This window comes from Leptopilina heterotoma, unplaced genomic scaffold (assembly GCF_015476425.1).
Source record: "Leptopilina heterotoma isolate Lh14 unplaced genomic scaffold, ASM1547642v1 Lhet_43, whole genome shotgun sequence".
Classification (NCBI taxonomy): Eukaryota; Metazoa; Arthropoda; class Insecta; order Hymenoptera; family Figitidae; genus Leptopilina; species Leptopilina heterotoma.
Genome location: NW_025111081.1, coordinates 1,269,011 through 1,289,980, shown reverse-complemented (window position 1 = coordinate 1,289,980; position 20,970 = coordinate 1,269,011). Strand labels below are relative to the sequence as shown.

At 30.5% G+C, this 20,970-nt stretch overlaps 2 protein-coding genes across 3 annotated transcripts; both read left to right on the top strand.

The window, feature by feature from the left end:
* Positions 1-84: 84 nt before the first annotated feature.
* Positions 85-3,081, top strand: LOC122506629. 2 transcript variants are annotated; one of them, XM_043618932.1, is made up of 3 exons: positions 85-225; positions 530-667; positions 950-3,081. In XM_043618932.1, exon 3 carries the CDS (start codon positions 1,298-1,300, stop codon positions 2,024-2,026), a length of 729 nt encoding a protein of 242 aa, XP_043474867.1. In that variant the 5' UTR covers positions 85-225; positions 530-667; positions 950-1,297; the 3' UTR covers positions 2,027-3,081. The 2 variants fall into 2 exon arrangements, with proteins under 2 accessions (XP_043474867.1, XP_043474868.1); XM_043618933.1 differs by having other exon boundaries at positions 85-263.
* A 929-nt stretch (positions 3,082-4,010) lies between these two features.
* On the top strand, positions 4,011-20,301 carry LOC122506627. The gene is made up of 3 exons (XM_043618929.1): positions 4,011-7,285; positions 15,450-15,594; positions 16,084-20,301. Exon 3 carries the CDS (start codon positions 16,175-16,177, stop codon positions 20,294-20,296), a length of 4,122 nt encoding a protein of 1,373 aa, XP_043474864.1. The 5' UTR covers positions 4,011-7,285; positions 15,450-15,594; positions 16,084-16,174; the 3' UTR covers positions 20,297-20,301.
* Positions 20,302-20,970: the final 669 nt, after the last annotated feature.

Genomic DNA, 20,970 nt, shown 5'->3' with positions numbered 1-20,970 from the left:
AAACATCGCAAACTAATAACACTTTTATAGATGTGTCATGACTTTTGAAAACTCCGTCAAATCGAAATGACAGCATATATGCAATTGAGTGTACAATTTTACTTACATGCAGCTAAATAATTCATATAGCAAAAATAAAATTCATACTAGCTTTAAAAAATGAGAAACTTGTTTGTAATAAATTACTTCAAATACTGCCTTCTAGTTTAATTAAAAGCGGCGAAAGTAACTATATCACTAATATCGTCTCACTTTTTTCTGATGTATTATTCATTATATTCCTTAATTATTTCTTTCTCTCTATTAATTTTTAATTGATGCAAATAGTAAATCTTTCAACCAAAAAAATGTCTTTGTTCACGTGTTTGCTAGTGTACTTGACGCAAACAATCTCTATCAATTTTTTTAGGCAAAAAGTTCAATAACTGTAATACACGTGCAATCATCAAAGTATTTTTCTAGAAAACTTATAATACTGCACAACTGATTAAACAAATGCCAATTAAATATTTTCTCTTTCTGTTATCAGACTAAATACATCAATCAAGGTTTATGCAACATTTTCCTTGAAATAGTAAAATTTTCGAAACGGAGAAACAATTGATACATAGGTTAAGTTTTTAGTAGAAACAAATAGCTGTGAAGGAAGACAATTCATCTTAATACGGTAAGTACTGTTAATCAAATTTTCTTGTTTAGTTTAAACTTTTATTATCATAATAAAAATCTTTTAATAATAAAAATACTTTTAAAATACTTGACCCTAACCTGCGATTCTAACTCAACTATAGTAATTAATCGGTTGATACATTTACTTTGAATGGGTAACCCAGAAATATTAGTCTCTAAATTATGTTCGGTTTCATTAAAATTCCGAAAAATAATATTTCAAAAACTATTTAACTAACCTAAAAATGTTTCTACTCAGATTTAAATGTTTAATTCCCAGGTGTACATTGATTCCACATTGCAGACGTCAGCAAAGAAGAGAACAAAAGTAAAAAATTATTCACAACATTTTCTTTAAAATTTGGCAATTACCAAGAGTATCAGATCGAAATGAACAATGAGACACTCCTCAGTCAGTTAATACAAAACTTTCAGTTTCTTTCTGTTTGTCACTACGTAACGAGTTTTGGTATATTTTTCAACAATCAGGATTTAATTCCCCTGGAATATCAAAATCATTCCGTCTCTGTTCTAAACACTCTTTTTGATTATCTCCACAATTCGGAAAATAAATCTTCAACCAAACTTGAACTCCTTCAGAGAGTGTTAGCCGGAAGTGATCTGTACAATGGGTGAGAAAATGAAACACTTGACCATGATATACCTGGATGATACATTCCAGTACATCATTAGTAATGCTTTATTTTCCCATTATGAAAACATTCACGGTTATTTGGCAGGGGTAATAAATCGAGCGGACAACGTAAAATATTCGGTACTAAAGAAGAACGTATTCCAAGATTTTTTAAAAAATTATAGAAGTTTAGATTACTGCTCATCTAGAAGAGAAAGTATTAAACTCACGTCGACAACAGTTCGCAATGTTTTTAATAATTATATTTTGTCCATCTTTCCCGAACCAGCGGAAGATATGGATATATTGGATGTTAATTACATATACGCAATGATTAGTTTAAAAATCGCCAAATCTATCCAAGCTGCTGGTAATCTATCTTTCGAAAGTTATATTCTCCTATCCCAAGCTATTCAATTTCAAACCATGAATAACGAATCATATCAATTGACATTGGAATTATTTATGGCACCGGCTTTATTTTACTACGCCCATATCAAGAGGGCGATATTTCGTCAAGCTGAAGTATCAACTTTGATAAAGAGTAAAAAATTTTGGTACGAGGCGTACAATATATTATTCCGTTACATTAATATTCTGTTGAGTAGTAGTTTAACAGTAGAAATTAAGAGGATTCTTTATTCGAAATTACAAATTCAACTACAACATTTATTAAGTCGAACCTGTATTGCTGCTGAAATACTGAGAATCTATTGTCACTAATTGAGTAAAGCAGCAGTTTCAGAAATTTATACATATAGCTTTATACAAATTTTCCCGTTGGATATTAAAATTATTTTTACCAAAAGAATGCAGCGTTAATAGATAGTCTTCCAGATTTGGAGGAATTGTACGATCAACAGTTTGATAAGGTACAAAAAAAATTCAATGAGATTGAACAAAATTCGCTGGAGCAGGTATTGTTAGATGGTAAAATGATAGAGAGGATGAATTTAAATTCGACTGTTATAAATGCTAAAGTACCACACTATGATATGTATTGTATGTACTGCCCACCGACCGTTGCCTAGAAAAAAGAATAGTGACATTTATCTAATATTTGCAATAATTGAAAATAAGGAAACTAATTTTTATGCCCTTCGACAGGAAAATAACACTTTGACTTTACTTAGAAGTGATGGAAATAAACGCGAATTTGCCAAAGCAGTCGCTAATGATTTTTCTCTAGAAATGGATATTCCAGTAATTTCGGAAATTTATAAACGAAATGGTGAAGATTATAAGATATTTATAATTTATAAGATATAAATCAGTTTTAAAGATACCTAATCACCGTACATGTAAAATGCAAAATTCTTTTATGATTAGAGGTGCGAGGTTATGGAATAAATTGCCACCTTCGATTAGAGATGTATCACAACAATTTTCTTTTAAGAAACTATTTTTTGAATTGCTATTTAAATGTAACAATAATTTATTTGAAATAACTTATTGGTAAATTAATTAATATATCTATATTTTTTTTCTTTTCTTTTTCTCTTCTTGTTATTTTGTTATTCTTTAAATATAGTTTATATAGGATTATAATTACATTATATCCAGTCACAGTTAATAACTTGAACCAAAGTAACAATATATGTAAGCTAAAAGCATATTATATTATAAGATTAATTTATTTTTATTTTTAATACTCAGTATTCTAATATTACTATTATATATTTTTTTTCTCTCCTTTTATGATACAATATATCATTTAAATATGTATATTATGTACTGTTCCTTGGAGGGCTAATTAGCCCAAGGAACTTTCAAAAGTTACCCTGTAAAAAAAAAAGTATTGGGAGGTACGGGATTCCGTATTGCAAGTGCCAACCTGCCAATGCGGTATTCGCGAATTACCGCATTGGGTGTCGTGGTGAATACGGAAATCAAGGGGTCCCAATGCGGTGCAAGTTTTAAGTTTTAAAAAAAACGAAAATACGTGACAGGAGGAAATAATTAGTGTCAGTGCAGAAATATGCGAGTTAAAGGAATGAGAAAATAATAACAGTGAGTAAAAATGAAATTTTAAGAAAAAAAGGTAAGTTGAACTGTCAAATATGAGTCCAATGCGGCGTAGGCTGCTTTCAATGCGGTACACAATCGGTACATAGTGCAAGTCGCCAGTAGAGGGCAGAAGCAAGCAGAGCGAATCGAGCGAACACAGTGGCCCAGCTGACGTATGATTTGCATTACATTACTTTCCAATTTTTTATTTTATAACCACGTTTCTGCAGGAATCTAAACAATATTTCCGATTATTGTAATTTAGAAGATGCTTACCAATTGTACGTTGGCAGATTTAGTGAAAAGTGTCTGTGTACGGAGACAAATGTGTTAGAAAATGTTTGTTTACCTATTTCACGCCATTCAAACCAGTCAAAGTTGCTTTTGCTGTGGCGCATTGAAATCAACCTATGCCGCATTGGGCCCATATTTGACAGTTCAACTTACCTTTTTTTCTTAAAATTTCATTTTTACACTCACTATTATTGTTTTCTCATTCCTTTAACTCGCATATTTCTCCACTGACACTAATTATTTCCTCCTGTCACGTATTTTCGTTTTTTTAAAGCTTAAAACTGGCACCGCATTGGGACCCCTTGATTTCCGTATTCACCACGACACCCAATGCGGTAATTCGCGAATACCGCATTGGCAGGTTGGCACTTGCAATACGGAATCCCGTACCTCCCAATACTTTTTTTTTTACAGGGTAAATAAATAAATAAATAAATAAATGTTTGTTTAAAAGATTGCTGATATTAATACCGAACAGTTTGTACAGGGTCTTAAGAAACATTACAGAGATCCTACAGACATGGAGTTAGTAATAGATTTTCTGAAATCATTAGTGCCATTTTATACCTGTATTAAAAATATAAAATCCGGAAATCGAGAAGGAGCATCGATAAGTTGTACCTTCGATGTTCTTAGTCTTCTTCTACTCGCTGGAGTTGGAGCAAAATATTTCTCCGTTATGTGGAGTAGTATGATTGCTTAAATAGGACCCAAGCTTTATCAAGTATATCAAAATCAGCATTCACTAAATTGATCATGTCAACCGGTTTGAACCAAATTTATACAACCCTAACAGAAGAAATTCTAACCAAGCAACTTCTAAAAGACATCACAGTCGAGTCGCTAAGAACATTGGATCCTGGTTTTGTACATTTTTACAATTTTTTTGATTCTCTAGTCAAATAGTGGGAAATATGATCCGGGCATTATCGTCAAGATTGAAAAGCATGACGAGGCTGAAGAATCTTCTAAAATCTATTAAACCAGTAAATAACATTCTTGCCTGGAATGCAAAAATGCTAAAAGACTCTTCGGTCGTGATTCATCAGGAGAATAATTATAAGGTCGTTAGATATCTTTATCCTGGGGGTTCGAATTATTACGGACCTAAGTGCATAGCATCGTTTGAAAAAGATGCCGAAATGATAACTATCGAAGGAAATGCATTTCAAGTTCCTGTTGTACCTGTGAGATCCACCGGTAATTCAATCCACTATCAAGAACAGTTTCCAGAAACGAGTACAATTTCTAAAGAGAAACTAGAAATTGGTAGAGATGACATACTTCGTAGAATAGGAAACTACATCGAAATTATTGCAGCGGAAGGAGGAGATTTCAGCGTCATTCGTAATTATCACGTCTATCATAATACAATCGAGTGGAAGAAGACCCCTGAAGGGACCCAAAACCAGATTAGCAATAATCCAACTGTTGATACTAACGCCCTTGTGAAGACTGATCCCATAATACTCCTGGAACTTCAAGAAAGCGAGTACGCAATGACGTTGTAACTAGTCCATCAAAAAAATCTCAAAATCAACAATCTATTAGCAGGAGTTTTGTCTACCAAGAAGATATGAAACAAACAGTACATTTGTTGACAAAATTTAAAGAGAATGGTTTAACCAACTCATTAGAAAATAACGAACTGTTATCCCTGCGAAAAGCTGTTCACTCAATGGATTTTTATCAAACCATCAATAATGTATTTAAGCCACCAAAAATTTTATTCTAAATATCAATGGCGAGAATAATTTAGTTCCTACTTATGATAAATTGGCGAGAGAAATCTACGCGAGTAACACATTTCCAATCCAGTATATGAGATTTAAAATTGATAATAGCAATTTCGTTAATGATATTCTATTTCAAAAATCACTAGTGCAGATAAATGATATTGATATTGCACGAAATACAATTTTTACCATTTATAATGGTATTTATAAACAGAAAGTTGAACCGGTGTTTGAAATTTATCACAATTCACCTAACATTAGAGAACTTATGCGAATTGATCTATTCGTTTACTTCCAGTACTTTATTATTAGATGCACTAGCACCGAATAGATTAGCTATTGCATTACGTAGACTTGCCTTAAGACAGTGTAGTGAGCCATTACTCTCTACTCTAACTACAATTTATTCTATTTCAAAAATTTCTTTAGAGGGATATCAAGAATTAATAAGATACAAAACTGGTGGTTTTATTCGTTTTCCAAAGATGATTAAATTTTTATCGAAGCAAGATAATTTGGTAAATACTATGCAACTTAGTAAACCTTCAGATATAATAGTAATGTATCATTTAACAATATCAAATAAGGCTGGAATAGCTGATTTAACTTCTATTCTAAGTGAGGAAAATGGACGTATGTATATATTTGAAGAAATGAAATTGAAAATTATTGAAAGGAGTAAAGAGATAATTGATGGAACGGATGTCTTTGTAATAAAAGTCGAAGACGATAAATCATCAATAGAGAGACGAATAGTCTGTACAGTAAACAGAATTAATCAATTATTTCTACATGGTTCTAAACTTCAAGTTAATAATATTAACAGTCGCCGATGAAAACGTCGATCTAAGAACAAGTAATAGTTTGTGTGTTTTACAAATTTTGAAAAGCTGTCTCTAAAAATACACGGCGTCAATATAATCAAAATCAAATTCACAGATAATTTTATCTTTTCCAGTATTTTTAGTATTAAAAAATTTAGACAATTTAATATTTATAATTTTTAAATATTGTTGAAATTCTAAGCCGAATTTTTGTCATTCTGTAATAAAATATTTTTTTAAGTACCTACATAACCAAAACGTTAGTAAAACAATATAAAACATTTAAAATAATAAATATAGGTAAAGGAATGATAATTATGTAGCATCGAAAACACGAGAAAGGAATAAAATATTTTTTCAAAAACAAATATAGTAAAGCTAATAAATTATTTTATTAAATTTTTATTGTTGAACGGAAAATTTTATGTTAGGAAAAAAAAAAATATTTGATTATTCTTTAATTACCATTTTTAATGAATGAAAACCAAAAAGTTAAATAAAGAAAATTTTGCCAATTTAATAATAAACGAATTGCAGTTATAATGTTTTCTTAAAATCTGTTGAATTTGTCTCACTAAAACTTAATTTAATTATTTCGAATTATAAATTAAAATTATAGACCGATTATTACTGATTATTTCACGCTTACTTCTTGACAGTTGTATAACGACTGACTGAAGTTACAAAATTTTCATAATTGTTAAAGATCTGGGATCTTTGACACAATTAAACGAGCACAATGTATTATTCAATTACATTTATTGATAATAAAAATCGAGCGATACATTTGCTAAGACGTGCAAAACAGTAATAAGAACGAACACCTGGTGGAAGTTGACCAGTTTCATCTACCAAGAAGATATGAAACAAACAGTCAATTTGTTGACAAAATTTAGAGAGAATGGTTTTCAAATAATAATTTGAAAATAATAAATAAACTAATGTAGAATCAAAAACACGAAAAAAGAATAAAATATTTTTTCGAAAACAATTTTTATGTCGTAAATAAATTACTTTATTACATTCCTTTTGATAAACGGAAAATTTCAAGATTAAGAAAAAGTTTTTATTTGATAATTCTCTAGTTCAAAGGTGATACAAGTTATATCAACAAACATACGGTAAGCATTCTTTTTCTTATTAATTGTAGAGATATATGCGTAGTAGTTTTGATTTTGTAAAAAATTTTAAACAATTTTCAACAAATTTTGATTCTTAACATGTGCGTAATTCACTCATTAGATCGAGTTCCCTCTGCATTTACCCCTGCCTTCCTATTCCCCAAACACGCAACCGTATTTAAGGGGTAGATCTCCACTAACATTCAAAAGAACAATGGCTCAAATAAGATTAATTAACTCTTATGTATGTAGAATAATAACCGAAAATTTTGTGTACTGCTTCAAGAAAAATAATTACTGTTCATTTTGTAAAAGAGAATTCGACTCTCTTTACCATCTTCTTACAAATTGCCCAGCGTGCGCCCATATCTGTGAATTTTATTTCCCGAACAAAAATAGAGAAATGCACTCATGTGAATTTTGGATTGATGTTATGTCTTCGGAGAATACTAGTGTAGCAAGAAATCTAGTCAAATTAATTGTTAAAATTTTGAATGAACGTATTATACACGAAATGTAAATAAAATATAAATGCTTTGCTGAGGTGTGAATACTAATATTATCATTATGTAATGAGACTTCGCTTGTATAAGCCCTAGGGGCTAAGAACAAGGTTTTGAATAAATTAAATTAATAACAATAATAATTCACTCATTATATATTATTCAATAATTTTTCAAAGTTTAAATATCTACTTAAACAATTTACTTGATTCTTGCTAGTTTTATTGTGACACAAGACAATATTGTTAATAATGACAAAAAACTAGGTGCGTTTTTAACAGTTCGATTATGCGTCATCAGGTTGGGCTGTGTGTTAAAAAATAACATGAAGGCACTTTTTTAACAAAGTTCATAGTGCTTATGGAAGATCGCGCTTTGATATACGCAAGTTATCGTTACCGCTTTGCCCCACATTCCCCTACTTCGGTTTGTATAATCCCAACGCAGTTAGGATGTTGGCGTGGTCCTCCACAGTTCTGAGGAAGGTGAAATATTATAATATATAAAAAAAATTTTATGTAGGTAGTTTTTAAAGGTGTTACATCCTGAGCGGAAGGCGAGGTTACAGGTTAAGTTATTAAACTTTTTGGAGGTATTGTAAGATGATTATGGTGAAGTTGGTAAAGCTTGAGATTTTTAAGTAGAATCGTTTGTACTTGTTAAAACTATGGGTTATGTGTTAACAACACATAAATACGGCCTCTTAACAATTTTATTTATGATTCAAATATAATGTTTTAAATTGTTACATAAATGTTACTTACGTTTTAATACATAATAGTAGTAGATTTAGGTTATAGCGTTGGACAGATAAGTTTTGTTTTCAAAGATGTTGTTTCAATTAAATGAAACTTAAAAGTTTATTATGTTACACTTAAGTAACTTTCACAACTTTAGGGTTTTTGCGTAAACTTCAAGAGTTAACACCGTTTTTGTCCAAAGATTTTTGCCCGTCAAGGAAGGAAAAAATAAATTTAACATCCTTGACAATTGAAAAAATTTTCAATGATAATATTTGGTCAATGTTTCCCGAACCGGAGGAAAACCCTAAAATAACGGATATTAATTACATATACGGTTTAAAAATCGCCCGTTCTGTTTAAGCTGATGCTGTGAATTTATCATTTAAAAGTTATTATCATTTGGGACTAGAAATTTAATTTAGAAAGTTTGAATTTAACATATTTGAAGATGTTTTGGAATTATTTATGACATCAGCTTTATTTTATTATGCCTCTAAACAGAAGGATCAATTTCGTAAAGAATTTAAAGCAAGTACGTCCAGGGGAGAACAACCTTACGCAATAAAACAAATTTCGTCTGTGTTTAAAAAATTAAATTCATTAAACAGAGTGGAGGAAAATGTTACATTACCTATCAAGGGTAGTAAAATTTCAGAAGAGAAAAAAGTTGCTTTTAATAAAAATTTCGTATTACCTTTTCTAATAGAATTATCGTCACATCCGCCACAAATGTTGATTTTTTTTTGGTTCTGAACTGTTATACACGATTTTATTGTTTTCTTTCTTTAATCGTCAATTCAGTCCGCGTTGTACTCGATTATTGTGCAAGTTATCAGTTTTAACACTTAGAATTGTTAGTTTCTGCTCGCGAAAAAGAGTGATACGAAACACTGTTTGTTTCTTCATAAGGTGCAAGTTAAACACTTACAACACTTATAATAAAGAAAAATGTAACTGAGACTCTAACAACATACTTTTCCAAGTTATTAACACAATTAACTTTATTAAACACTTCGCTCTTGATTTTATCATTTTACGCTGATCGGTGAATTTGTTAAAATAAAAAACTCTTCAAATTTTGTTAAATCTAAGGTTTACTTTAGAGTTAATTTTACGCCGATCGGCAAATTTTAACCTTAAAGATATCTATAGCTTTATTTTTAATAGAATTTTCATAACTAATTTCACATTAATAAAAAAAGGCAAAACAAATATTTTTATAATTAAAGACAAAATGTCTTTCTTTGCAGTTTAGGATCATGCAAAATTGTGACGGGAAACCGAGAAACAGAGGAGGAAAAAGAAATCAGAATCGTTTTCAACAACAACAAATTGAAATTAATGATAAATTATTACAAGTACAAAAATTATATTCGCAACCAGAATTTTCAAAATTTTTCGAAAAATTGTTAGTTAATACGGAACAATTATTAAATAAAGATAAAAAATTGTAACAAAATTTTGTAAAAATTTATAAATTAAAAAATATAAATCTCTCATGAATAATTACATACATATGTTTCCTCATTATTCAGATGTTAATTTTAAATCCAATCATCTTATATCTCAATCAGGAAAACTTGTAGTTGATCTAACCGTATCTTTAAATTTAATTAAACAGTAGGAATTACCATCTTCTATTCATATTAATAGAAATAATAATCATTTACTTTTTGTCAGAGAAATACAAACTATTGGATTAGTAAATTTTTCAATTAACGATATAGTAATAAACTATAATATTGGAGAAGATTCAATAAACGAATTACGCCTTATGAATAAATTTAACAATAATAGAATTTAGCGATTTTTCTTTGAGATTTGAAGTTGACGTTTATTCTCATAGTTCAGAAATCATCGGTGTATTAGGAGCACTATTTCTTAAACTTTGTAAACAATAATTATTTATAAACAAACAAACTCCCTCGCGCCGATTAACAATGGCTGCAGTACCAAGTAAGAAGTAAGGAATTAATAAGAATTTGAAATTTTTAATTCTTTTGAATTTCGTTTCTGACCAATTCTTTTCATTTTCATTTGGAGAAGCCGAAAAGAAACTAAGTTTATTCTTTTGAATACCGTTTTAATATTTTAAGCGGAAAAAAAATTTGTCGGTTTGAAGATTTGAAACCTCAAGTTTCATTGTCGGAGACAAACCTTGTCCGCTCAGCTATTTAAACTGTACTATGACAAGCGAATTTTAGAAGCACTTATCTCAAAGTGTTGCAAACTTCAGAGGAATTAAAAAAATACAAAATATTAAAACGGAATAGATAGGAATTGAACTTACCGAGTATCACACAGTATTTCGGAATTCACAAAAATTCAAAAATTGAAGAAATATTAAAACGGAATTGATTGGAATTCACTTTTAAGAAATCTTCGCCTCAAAAAGAAATACATAGGAATTGGACAGGAACGGAATTAAAAAAAATTAATAATTTAACATTTTCTGTAAAAAGTTAAAAATGTTCAATTCTTCTCAATTCCTTACTTCTTACTGGGTAATTTCTCAGTTTTGGTCAAATGTTTGTTTATCAAATTTATTTATTTATATTGTCGTATTTTCTTTCATGAAAATATCGATCGAATTCAAAATCGAGACGTTTCCCGGCTATCGTCTTGCTAGCAGAAAAGAACGATCATCACACCTGCGCAGATTCTATATTCCGTTCACCCACAGCAGAAAACTACAACGTCAACCAAACGAAAATCGAATTGACTCGATATACCTGTCACTTTTTAAATTTCAAAAGTCATCTTACAAATAACCCTTTGAGTAAATTAGAATTATTTTCTATATTTACCAGATTCTACTGGAACCTCAAAAATGTTAATAGATTGTCTATTGAACAGGATGGTCCCTGTCATTTCTCTATATTGCAAAGAGACACCTTTTGCCCAGGCCCGAATTCTCATGTCACTAATCTCAACTTTTCCCTTTTTGATTTACGATTAATTTTGACTTATTACATTTCCTTTTATGAGTGACAATAAGAGAATTTTGGAGGTTGACGACAAGGAAAATACGAATTGAAAAGTAAAAATCTCAGGAAGCGAGAAATTACAAATTAAAATATACTCCGATGTCACTATTTTTCACCGTAATTACGCTCCTGTTTTCGACGGAGTAATACTAGTTTGGGACCATGGTAACCGGCGGGGTGAACGGAGGAGAGGAATCAAGGCAGCATGTTCATCAGGAAAATTCTTATCGCTTTCTTTCTATTCTACAACCTTCCGAAGCAGCCGATTCTAAAGGAAGATCTTCATCAAATTCTCGATTTTCTCAATTTTTCTTTCTTTATTATCTATTGTGATATTTGTATGTGTGCTGACCTTTGACGTTTTTCTTGGATTCCCAAATAAGAGTTAAAAATGTAAGTCAAGTCACAGTACTCTCCGTTTCTTTCTTTAAAAATGTAATTTTCTTTGTTTTCCATTTTTGTATAATGTAACAAGTGGTTCAGCCGGCCTCATGGCCGAGTGAGAATACATTAATATTATATTAATTTCTTATATTTATGGTTCATATTAATTCTAGCTTTTTTTATTTAAATTGTTATTGTATAATATTAATTGTTTAAATTGGAAATTGTTTCTTTTATTGAATTCTTTTATTCTCACTCGACCATGTTGCTAGTCTATGACAGGTTGTCCCAATTATTAGCTAGAGCAAACGCAACAATCGCTAGTTCTTATGGAGCACCTAGTGCCAAAACCCAAATGGAACCACTAAATTATTATGCTTTGGAAGCCTTTATAAAAAGACAATATAGGCAAGAAATCCTGCAAAACTTAAAGATGCTTTTGAAATTGCTTTAAAGTTCAAACTACGTCACGATTGTCATAAACCTGATTACAATGCTTATTATTATTCGCGATATTAACCACAAGATTACAGGTATCGAGAAAGTAGCCCTAGTAATAGAGTGCAATTTTCATATCCTAATGAACAAACGAGATATTGTTCTCAATCACCCACTCTCACTGTTATACTGAGAAACCCATATCCACCATACATGCCAAATAACAATTTTTCACCACAATATCCTAATCATCCAAACTTGTTTCTCCCTAATGCTTATATGCCATATAACTCTTATCCCTTTTACACGTATCCTCCTCCACAAGAAGCGTATTTTAAGGATTAATTTCGAAAAGAATTTGAAACAATTATGTCCACGGGTAATAAATCTTTGTCGAAGGCATATATAATTTTTTCCTCTTCTTCTACTTGGACTGTGGCTACGACTATGACCAAGTAAATATAGTGTTTCTCACTAGTTTGGAACTTCTCTCCGATTACTTTTAGATAAAGGAACTAACATTAATTGCTACTAAATTAGTTAAAGATGTTTGTGAATATTCAAGTAATGATGAAGTTCCTTCAGTTTTTGTGTCAATTTATAAAACTTCTCAATAGAAAAGACAGTTATAATTAAAAGAGTTTTTGCATGGCTCAGTTTTACATTTATGAATTCTTAGTAAATTAAGACATCTAAGTTCTCTAAAAGTAATCTTAGATCTAAAAATGAGTTTATCAAATAAGTATTTTGATTCTTTAGTATTTAGAATTACATACACTACCGTTCAAAAGTATCAGGACAATTACATTCGACTCTATGAAAAAACATGTCATCACTTTTTCAATAATATCTTGGAAATAAAAGGAGGTACAAAAAAAACTTAACCCTTTCAGTCCCAGTGGTCGATATATCGACCACCTTTCAAGTCACCGATATTTTTAACATAACTTAAAGGAAGAATTTAAATAATTGCATATTTCTTATTTTTATGTTTCTAAAAATAGGGTTTAGTAGTTTTTTAACCAATTAAGGTAGTACGCTCGCGACAGTCACTCTCAAAAGTAAATTTTAATAAAATGCTATAGTATGGTGCAGTTACTGTAGCATATTTTTGCTTGGACTGTACTGAATACATAGTCAGCCCTATGTACAGACACACTCACACACAAGTATACTAGTCAGATTAGAATATTATATTATATTATATCTTTTAACTGAAACGGTTAATATTGTTAAATCTTTTTGTTATAAATTTCTCAAACATTCATTTATAAAATATAGTGGTTTTTTAAAACAATCTATAGAAAATTTTAGAAGTTATTAGAAGAATTGTGCCGTTTACATGCACTTTTCATAGGTTAACCATGTTAAATAACAAACTTTGAACTTAAATATCTTGTTTTAGAAACGGTCAATTTTTTTAATATTTTGCAAATACATAGATCTTGTTATTAACTATTCTGATTTCAAATTTCATGAAATTCTATAGAAAAGTGCGATCGCGAGCGTACTACCTTAATCTATATTATTTATGTTTTTTTTATTAACAAACTTATACACGGCAACGAATTATTTTAGGTTAAACTTGACTGTAATATAGTTAAATCAGTACCTAACATATACTTTAAATTATGGTTGTTTCCTAAATTCTCGGGGTTTGCTGAAAATTAATCTAAAATCAGGTATGCAAATTCAAATTGGTGGATCCAATATGGCGGACAAAATTAATAATTAAACAAATTCGCTTGAAAATAGTCTTTCGGGGGCTTTTGGGGTCGCTGATTACGAATCTAAAGTCAGGTTTTAAAAATTCAAAATGGCGGATCCAATATGGCAGACAAAATTTGAAAATTAAACAAATTTGCTTAAAAATAGTCTCTCGGGGGTTTTTGGGGTCGCTGATTACAAATCTAAAGTCAGTTTTTAAAAATTCAAAATAGTGGATCCATAAATCCATATGGCGGACATAAAATTTACGAATTTGGCAACACCCTCCTCTTTTTTAATACGGGCTTGGGACCGGCAATGGCAGAGTTTCATTTCTTTAAAAAAAATTTTTTTTGTTTTTTTAGAATGTTTTCCCATTATTTTGTAGAGTTTTTTTAGACGCATCTTTTGAGCCCTAATTGAACATTTTTTGTTCATATTAACCGGAGATATTAAACTTTTAAAAATAAAAAATTATGGAAATTTATATATTTCTATTATTTTTATTTCTATGAGGAAGCAAAGTGTTCATGAAATGAGCACCAAAATTATAAAAAAATACATAACTTGGCAGCGGTCTTTTTTTGAATCTTTTTATATTTGTTGTAACAATCGACAAAAGACAAGTAACGAAACATAAAAGACGAACGACAAAAAAACAAAATACAATCAAGAGAAAACAAAGGGAAAACGACAAAAAACAGTATTTCTCTCCTACTTTTAATATTATTTTTGTTATAGTCGTAACATTAGATTCGCCATTTAAAAATTTTGTAAGAATGATTCCAGATTTGTATTTACACACTCCACAAACTTCCAAAAAGCAGAATTCAGTCCTATATTGTCAATTTTTAATTTTTTACTATATTGTATCCATTATTATAAAGTTAGAAAAACTGACTTCAGATAAGATTCGGATAGATGGCGTAACGATTCACATCGTTACTTTAATAAATAAATTATTAACATATTAATTTCACTTACTTGCAGCTAAATAATCCCAGTAGCAAAAATAATATTCGTACTAATTTTAAAAAATGAGAAACCTGCTTTTAATAATAATTAACTTAATAATTGACTTCTAGTTTAGTCAAAAGCAGCGAAAGTTACTCAATCATTAATATTGGCTTACTTTGTTTCAGCAGTATTAATAATTATATGCTTTAATAATTTCTTTCCCTATATTAATTTTTAATTGATGCGAATAGGAAATCTTTGAACCAAAAAATGTCTTTGTTCAGGTGTTTGCTTATGTACTTGAGGCAAACAATCTCTATCTATTTTTTTAGGCAAAAAGTTCAATAACTGTAATACACGTGCAATTATTAAAGTATTTGTCTAAAAAAATTATAATACTGCACAACTGATTAAACAAAACGGAATTAAATATTTTCTCTTTCAGTAACCAGACGAAATACATTAATCAAGATTTATGCAAAATTTTCCTTGAAATAGTAAAATTTTCGCGAAGGAAAAACAATTGATAGATAGGTTAAGTTTTCAGTAGGAACAAACAGATGTGAAGGAAGACAATTTATCTAAATACGGTAAGTACTGTAAATAAAATTTTCTTGTTTAGTTTAAACTTTTATTATTACACCCAATAACATATATGATTTTCTTCCGGTTTGGACAACTTTTTGTAAAGTTCATTCTATAAGAATGTTTTAAGTCTATGGCGTACTCAATTCCATTACGCCATAGACTTAAACATTCTTATAGAAGGCACACCACTTTTCAAAAAGTTGTACAAACCGGAAGGAAAGCATATATGTTATTTGTATAATAACATTTTTTAATAATAAAAATAATTCTTAAAATACTTGACTGTAACCAGCAATTTCTACTCAACTAGTAATAATTAATCGATTGATACATTTACTTTGACAAATGAGTCACCCAGAAATATTGGTCTCTGCAATATCCTTTCTACTATCAGTCAGTTTTCCTGAAAATTACGACAGATGACGATATTTCAAAAACTACTTAACTAACCTACAAATACTTCTACTCAGATATAAATATTTAATTTCCAGGTGTACTTTGATCCCACATTGCAAACGTCAGCAAAGAAGAGAACAAAAGTAGAAAAAAATATTTAGAAATTATCAAGAGTATCAGATCAAAATGAACTATGTGACACTCCTCAGTCAGTCAGTGCCAAACTTTCAGTTTCTAACTGTTTGTCACTACATAACAAGTTTTGGTATATTTTTCAACAATCAGGATTTAATTTCCCTTGAATATCAAAATCATTCCGTCTCTGTTCTAAACACTCTTTTTGATTATCTTCACTATGCGGAAAATGAATCTTCAACAAAACTTGAACTCCTTCAGAGAGTGTTGGCTGGAAGTGATCTGTACGGTGGAGGAGAAAATGAAACACTTGACATGAAATACGTGGATGACACATTTCACTACATCATTACTAATGCTCTCTTTTCCCATTATGGAAACATTCACGGTTATTTAGCAGAAATTATAAATCGAATAAACAAAATAAAATATTCGGAACTAAAAGAGAACGTATTCTATGATTTTTCGAAAAATTACAAAAGTTTAGATTACTGCTCATCTAGAAGAGAAAACATTGAACTCACGTCGACAACAGTTCGCAATGTTTTTGATAATCATATTTGGTCAATATTTCCCGAACCAGAGGAAGATATAGATATATTGGATGTTAATTACATATACGCAATGATTGGTTTAAAAATCGCAGAATCTATCCAATTTGCAGGTAATCTATCTTTCGACAATTATATTCTCCTATCCCAAGCTATCGAATTTCAAACAATGGATAACGAATCTTATCAATTGACTTTGGAATTATTTAAGGCACCAGCATTATTTTACTACGCTCATATCGAGAGGGTGATATTTCGTCAAGCTGATGTATCAACTTTGATGAAAAGTGAAAAATTCTGGTACGAGGCGTACAAGAAATTATTCAGTTACATTAATATTCTGTTGAGTAGTAGTTTAAGAATAGAAATGAAGAGGAGTCTTTATTCGAAATTACAAACTCAACTGCAACATTTATTAAGTCGATCCTTTATTGCTGCTGAACTATTGAAAATCTATTGTAGCTACTCGAGTATAGCAGAAGTTTCGGAAATTTATATAGCTTTATACAAGTTTTCTCGTTGGATATTAAAATTATTTTTACCAAAAGAATGCAGCGGTGATAGTCTTCCAGATTTGGAGGAATTGTACGATCAGCAGTTTGATGAGGTACGGAAAACATTCAATGAGATTGAACAAAATTCGTTGGAACAGGTATTGCTGGATGGTGACATGATAAAGAGGATGAATTTAAATTCGACTGTTCTAAATGCTAATATACCACACCATAATATGCATTGTATGTACTGCCCACCGATGCCTAGAAAAAAGAATAGTGACATTTATTTAATATTTGCAATAATTGAAAACAAGAAAACTGACTTTTATGCTCTTCGACAGGAAAATAATACTTTGACATTACTTAAAAGTGATGGAAATGAACGCGAATTTTCCAAAGCAGTCGCTAATGATTCTTCCCTAGAAATGGAGATTCCAGTAATTTCGCAAATTTATAAACGAAATGGTGAAGATTATAAGATATTTGTTCAAAAGATTGCTGATATTAAGACCGAACAGTTTGTACAGGGTCTCAAGAAACATTACAGAGATCCTACAGACATGGAGTTAGTAGTAGATTTTCTGAAATCATTAGTGCCATTCTATACCTGTATTGAAAATATAAAATCCGGAAATCGAGGAGGTGCAGCAATAAGTTGTACTTTCGATGTTCTGAGTTTTCTTCCTATCGCTGGAGTTGGTGCAAAATATTTCTCCGTTATGTGGAGTAGTATGATTGCTAAAATAGGACCCCAGGCTTTATCGAGTATATCAAAATCAGCAATAACCAAATTGACGATGTTAACCAGCTTGAACCAGATTTATACAACCCTAGCAGAAGAAATTCTAACCAAGCAGCTTCTAAAAGACATCACAGTCGCCTCGCTAAGAACATTGGATCCCGGTTTAGAACTATCATACAATTTTTTTAGATTGTCCAGTCAAATGGTGGGAAACATGATTCGGTCATTATCGTCAAGACTGAAAGGCATGTCGAGGATGAAGAATCTTCTACAATCTATTGAACCAGTAACTAACTTTCTTGCCAGGAATGCAAAAATGTTAAAATACTCTTCTGTCGTTATTAATCAGGAGAATAATTATAAAGTCGTTAGATATCTCTATCCCGGGGGTTCGAATTATTATGGACCTAAGTGCGTAGCATCGTTTGGAAAAGTTGCCGAAATAAGAACTATCGAAGGGAATGCATTTCAAGTTCCCGTTGTACCTGTAAAATCCACCGGTAATTCAATCCAGTATCAAGAATACGTTCCAGAAACGGGCACAATTTCTAAAGAGAAACTAGAAATTGGAAGAGATGACATACTTCGTAGAATTGGAAATTACATCGAAATGATTGCAGCGGAAGGTGGAGATATAAGATTCATACGTAATTATCACGTCTATCATAATACAATCGAGTGGAAGAAGACCCCTGAAGGGACCCAAAACCAAATTAGCAATAATCCAACTGGTGATACTAACGCCGATGTGGAAGTTGACTTCAGTACTCCAGGAACTTCAAGAAATCGAGAACCCAATGACGACGTATCTAACCCATCAAAAAAGTCGCGAAATCAACTATCTATCAGCAGGAATTTTATCCACCAAGAAGATATGAAGCACACAGTAAATTTGTTGACAAAATTTAAAGATAATGGTTTAACCAGCTTATTACAAAATAACGAATTGTTATCCCTGCGAAAAATTGTTCACTCCATGGATTTTTATCAAACCATAAATAATGTATTTAAGCCACCACAAGATTTATGGTTCACAAAAAAATTAACAAGACCATCTATTGTTGCCAATTTAAAAAATCAAAAAGGAAAGGACTTTTACTTTAATGATATAACGATAATTACGGACACAAATCCAAGTGATATTATACTCAAAAAAAATCCCCGATTTACATTAGTAACCGAAGTTCGTTATCGTATACAATTTGATTCTCAATACGGTCTCCTTGATCTGTCTGCATTTCATAGTAGTTTCAAAAATCAATATATTGTATTACCGGAAGTGGAGTTTTTCGTCAAGGATACAAAGTTTTATAATGGAAAAGAAATTTTGGTTTTGGAAATGCAACAGAAAGCGATGTCAAAGGAAAGATGGTTAAAGATTAATGAATGGCATGATATTAGACTTCAGAAGATGGAATCAATACTGAATGAGAGGAAAGAAAAGATTGAGAGTGCTGCAATGTTTGTAGCAGAAAATACACCTCTACACAGATTTGCCGAAGCTGAGCAAGCTTTCAAAAATTTTATTTTGAATATCAATGGCGAAAATAATTTAGTTCCCACCTATGATAAATTGGCGAGGGAAATCTACGCGAGTGATTCAATTCCAGTCGAGTATATAAGATTTAAAATACATAATAACAATTTTGTTGATGATGTTCTGTATCAAAAATCACTAGTCCAGGTGAATGATATTAATATTGCACGGTATACAATTTTTACCTCATTTAAAGGTATTTATAAACAGAAAGTTGAACCGGTGTTTGAAATTTATCACAATTCACCTAATATTAGGGAAGTTATGCGATTTGAGGATTTTTATGTGATCTATTCTTTTACTTTCAGGAGTTTATTATTTGATGCACTTGCACCAAAGAGAGTCGCTATTTCATTACGTAGGCTTGCCTTAAGACAGTGTAGTGAGCCCTTACTCTCTACTCCAATTACAATATATTCTATATCAAAAATTACTCCAGAAGGATTTCAAGAAGTAATAAGATTAAAAACTGGTGGTTATATCCGCTTTCCAAGAATGGTTAGATTTTTATCGAAAAAAGAAAATTTGGTGAATACTATTGAATTCAATGAACCTTCAGATATAATAGTAATGTATGAATTTACAATATCAAATAAGGCTGGAATAGCTGATCTAAGTTCTATTCTAAATCAGAAAAATGGACAAATGTATTTAATGGAAGAAATGAAAATAAAAATTATTGAAAGGCGTAAGGAGATAATTGATGGAAAGGATGTTTTCGTAATAAAAATCGAAGACGATAAAATCCCAACAGAGAGAAGGATGGTCAATACAGTAAACAGAATGAATCAAATAATTCAACATGATTTTAAAGTTCAAGTTAATAATATCAACAGTAACCGATAATAACGTTTGTTTTATTTTATCATATTCTGATTAACATGCGAAATTCTTTTAAATGAAGTTCGCTATCAGTACAAATATTTGTTTGTGTATTTTACAAATTTTGAGAAGCAGTCTTTTCAAATGTAGTGTGTCATAATCAGGTTAAAATAAATTTTTAAATATTACAATGTATTAAAATAAATAATGTAAAGTTTGGAAACTGCGTTACTGAACAACTGGTTACACAAAGTGGAATTAAATTGTATTTTATAATTAGACTACTGAGGCTTCTCGAGAATATTATATTACACTTAAATTCATATAAAATAATTACCATTCTACAAAAATTGGTAGATCATAATATTAGTATACAATCCAAGAATTCGCAAGTACGTTATGAACAATCTAACTCTTCTTGTGCATCAGCCAACAAATTTTCAGTTTCTTTCTGTTTGTCACTACATAACAAGTTTTGGATTGTTCTTCTTCAATCAGAATCTCATTCCTCTGGAACATAGAAATCACTCTGTTTCTGTATTAAATACATTTTTTGATTACATTCACAATTCGGAGAATGAATCAACAACAAAACTTGAACTCCTTCGGCGAGTGCTAGCAGGAAGTGATCTTTACGGAGGTGGTGAAGATGAAATACTTGATATGAAATACTTGAACGAAACATATCAGTACATCAT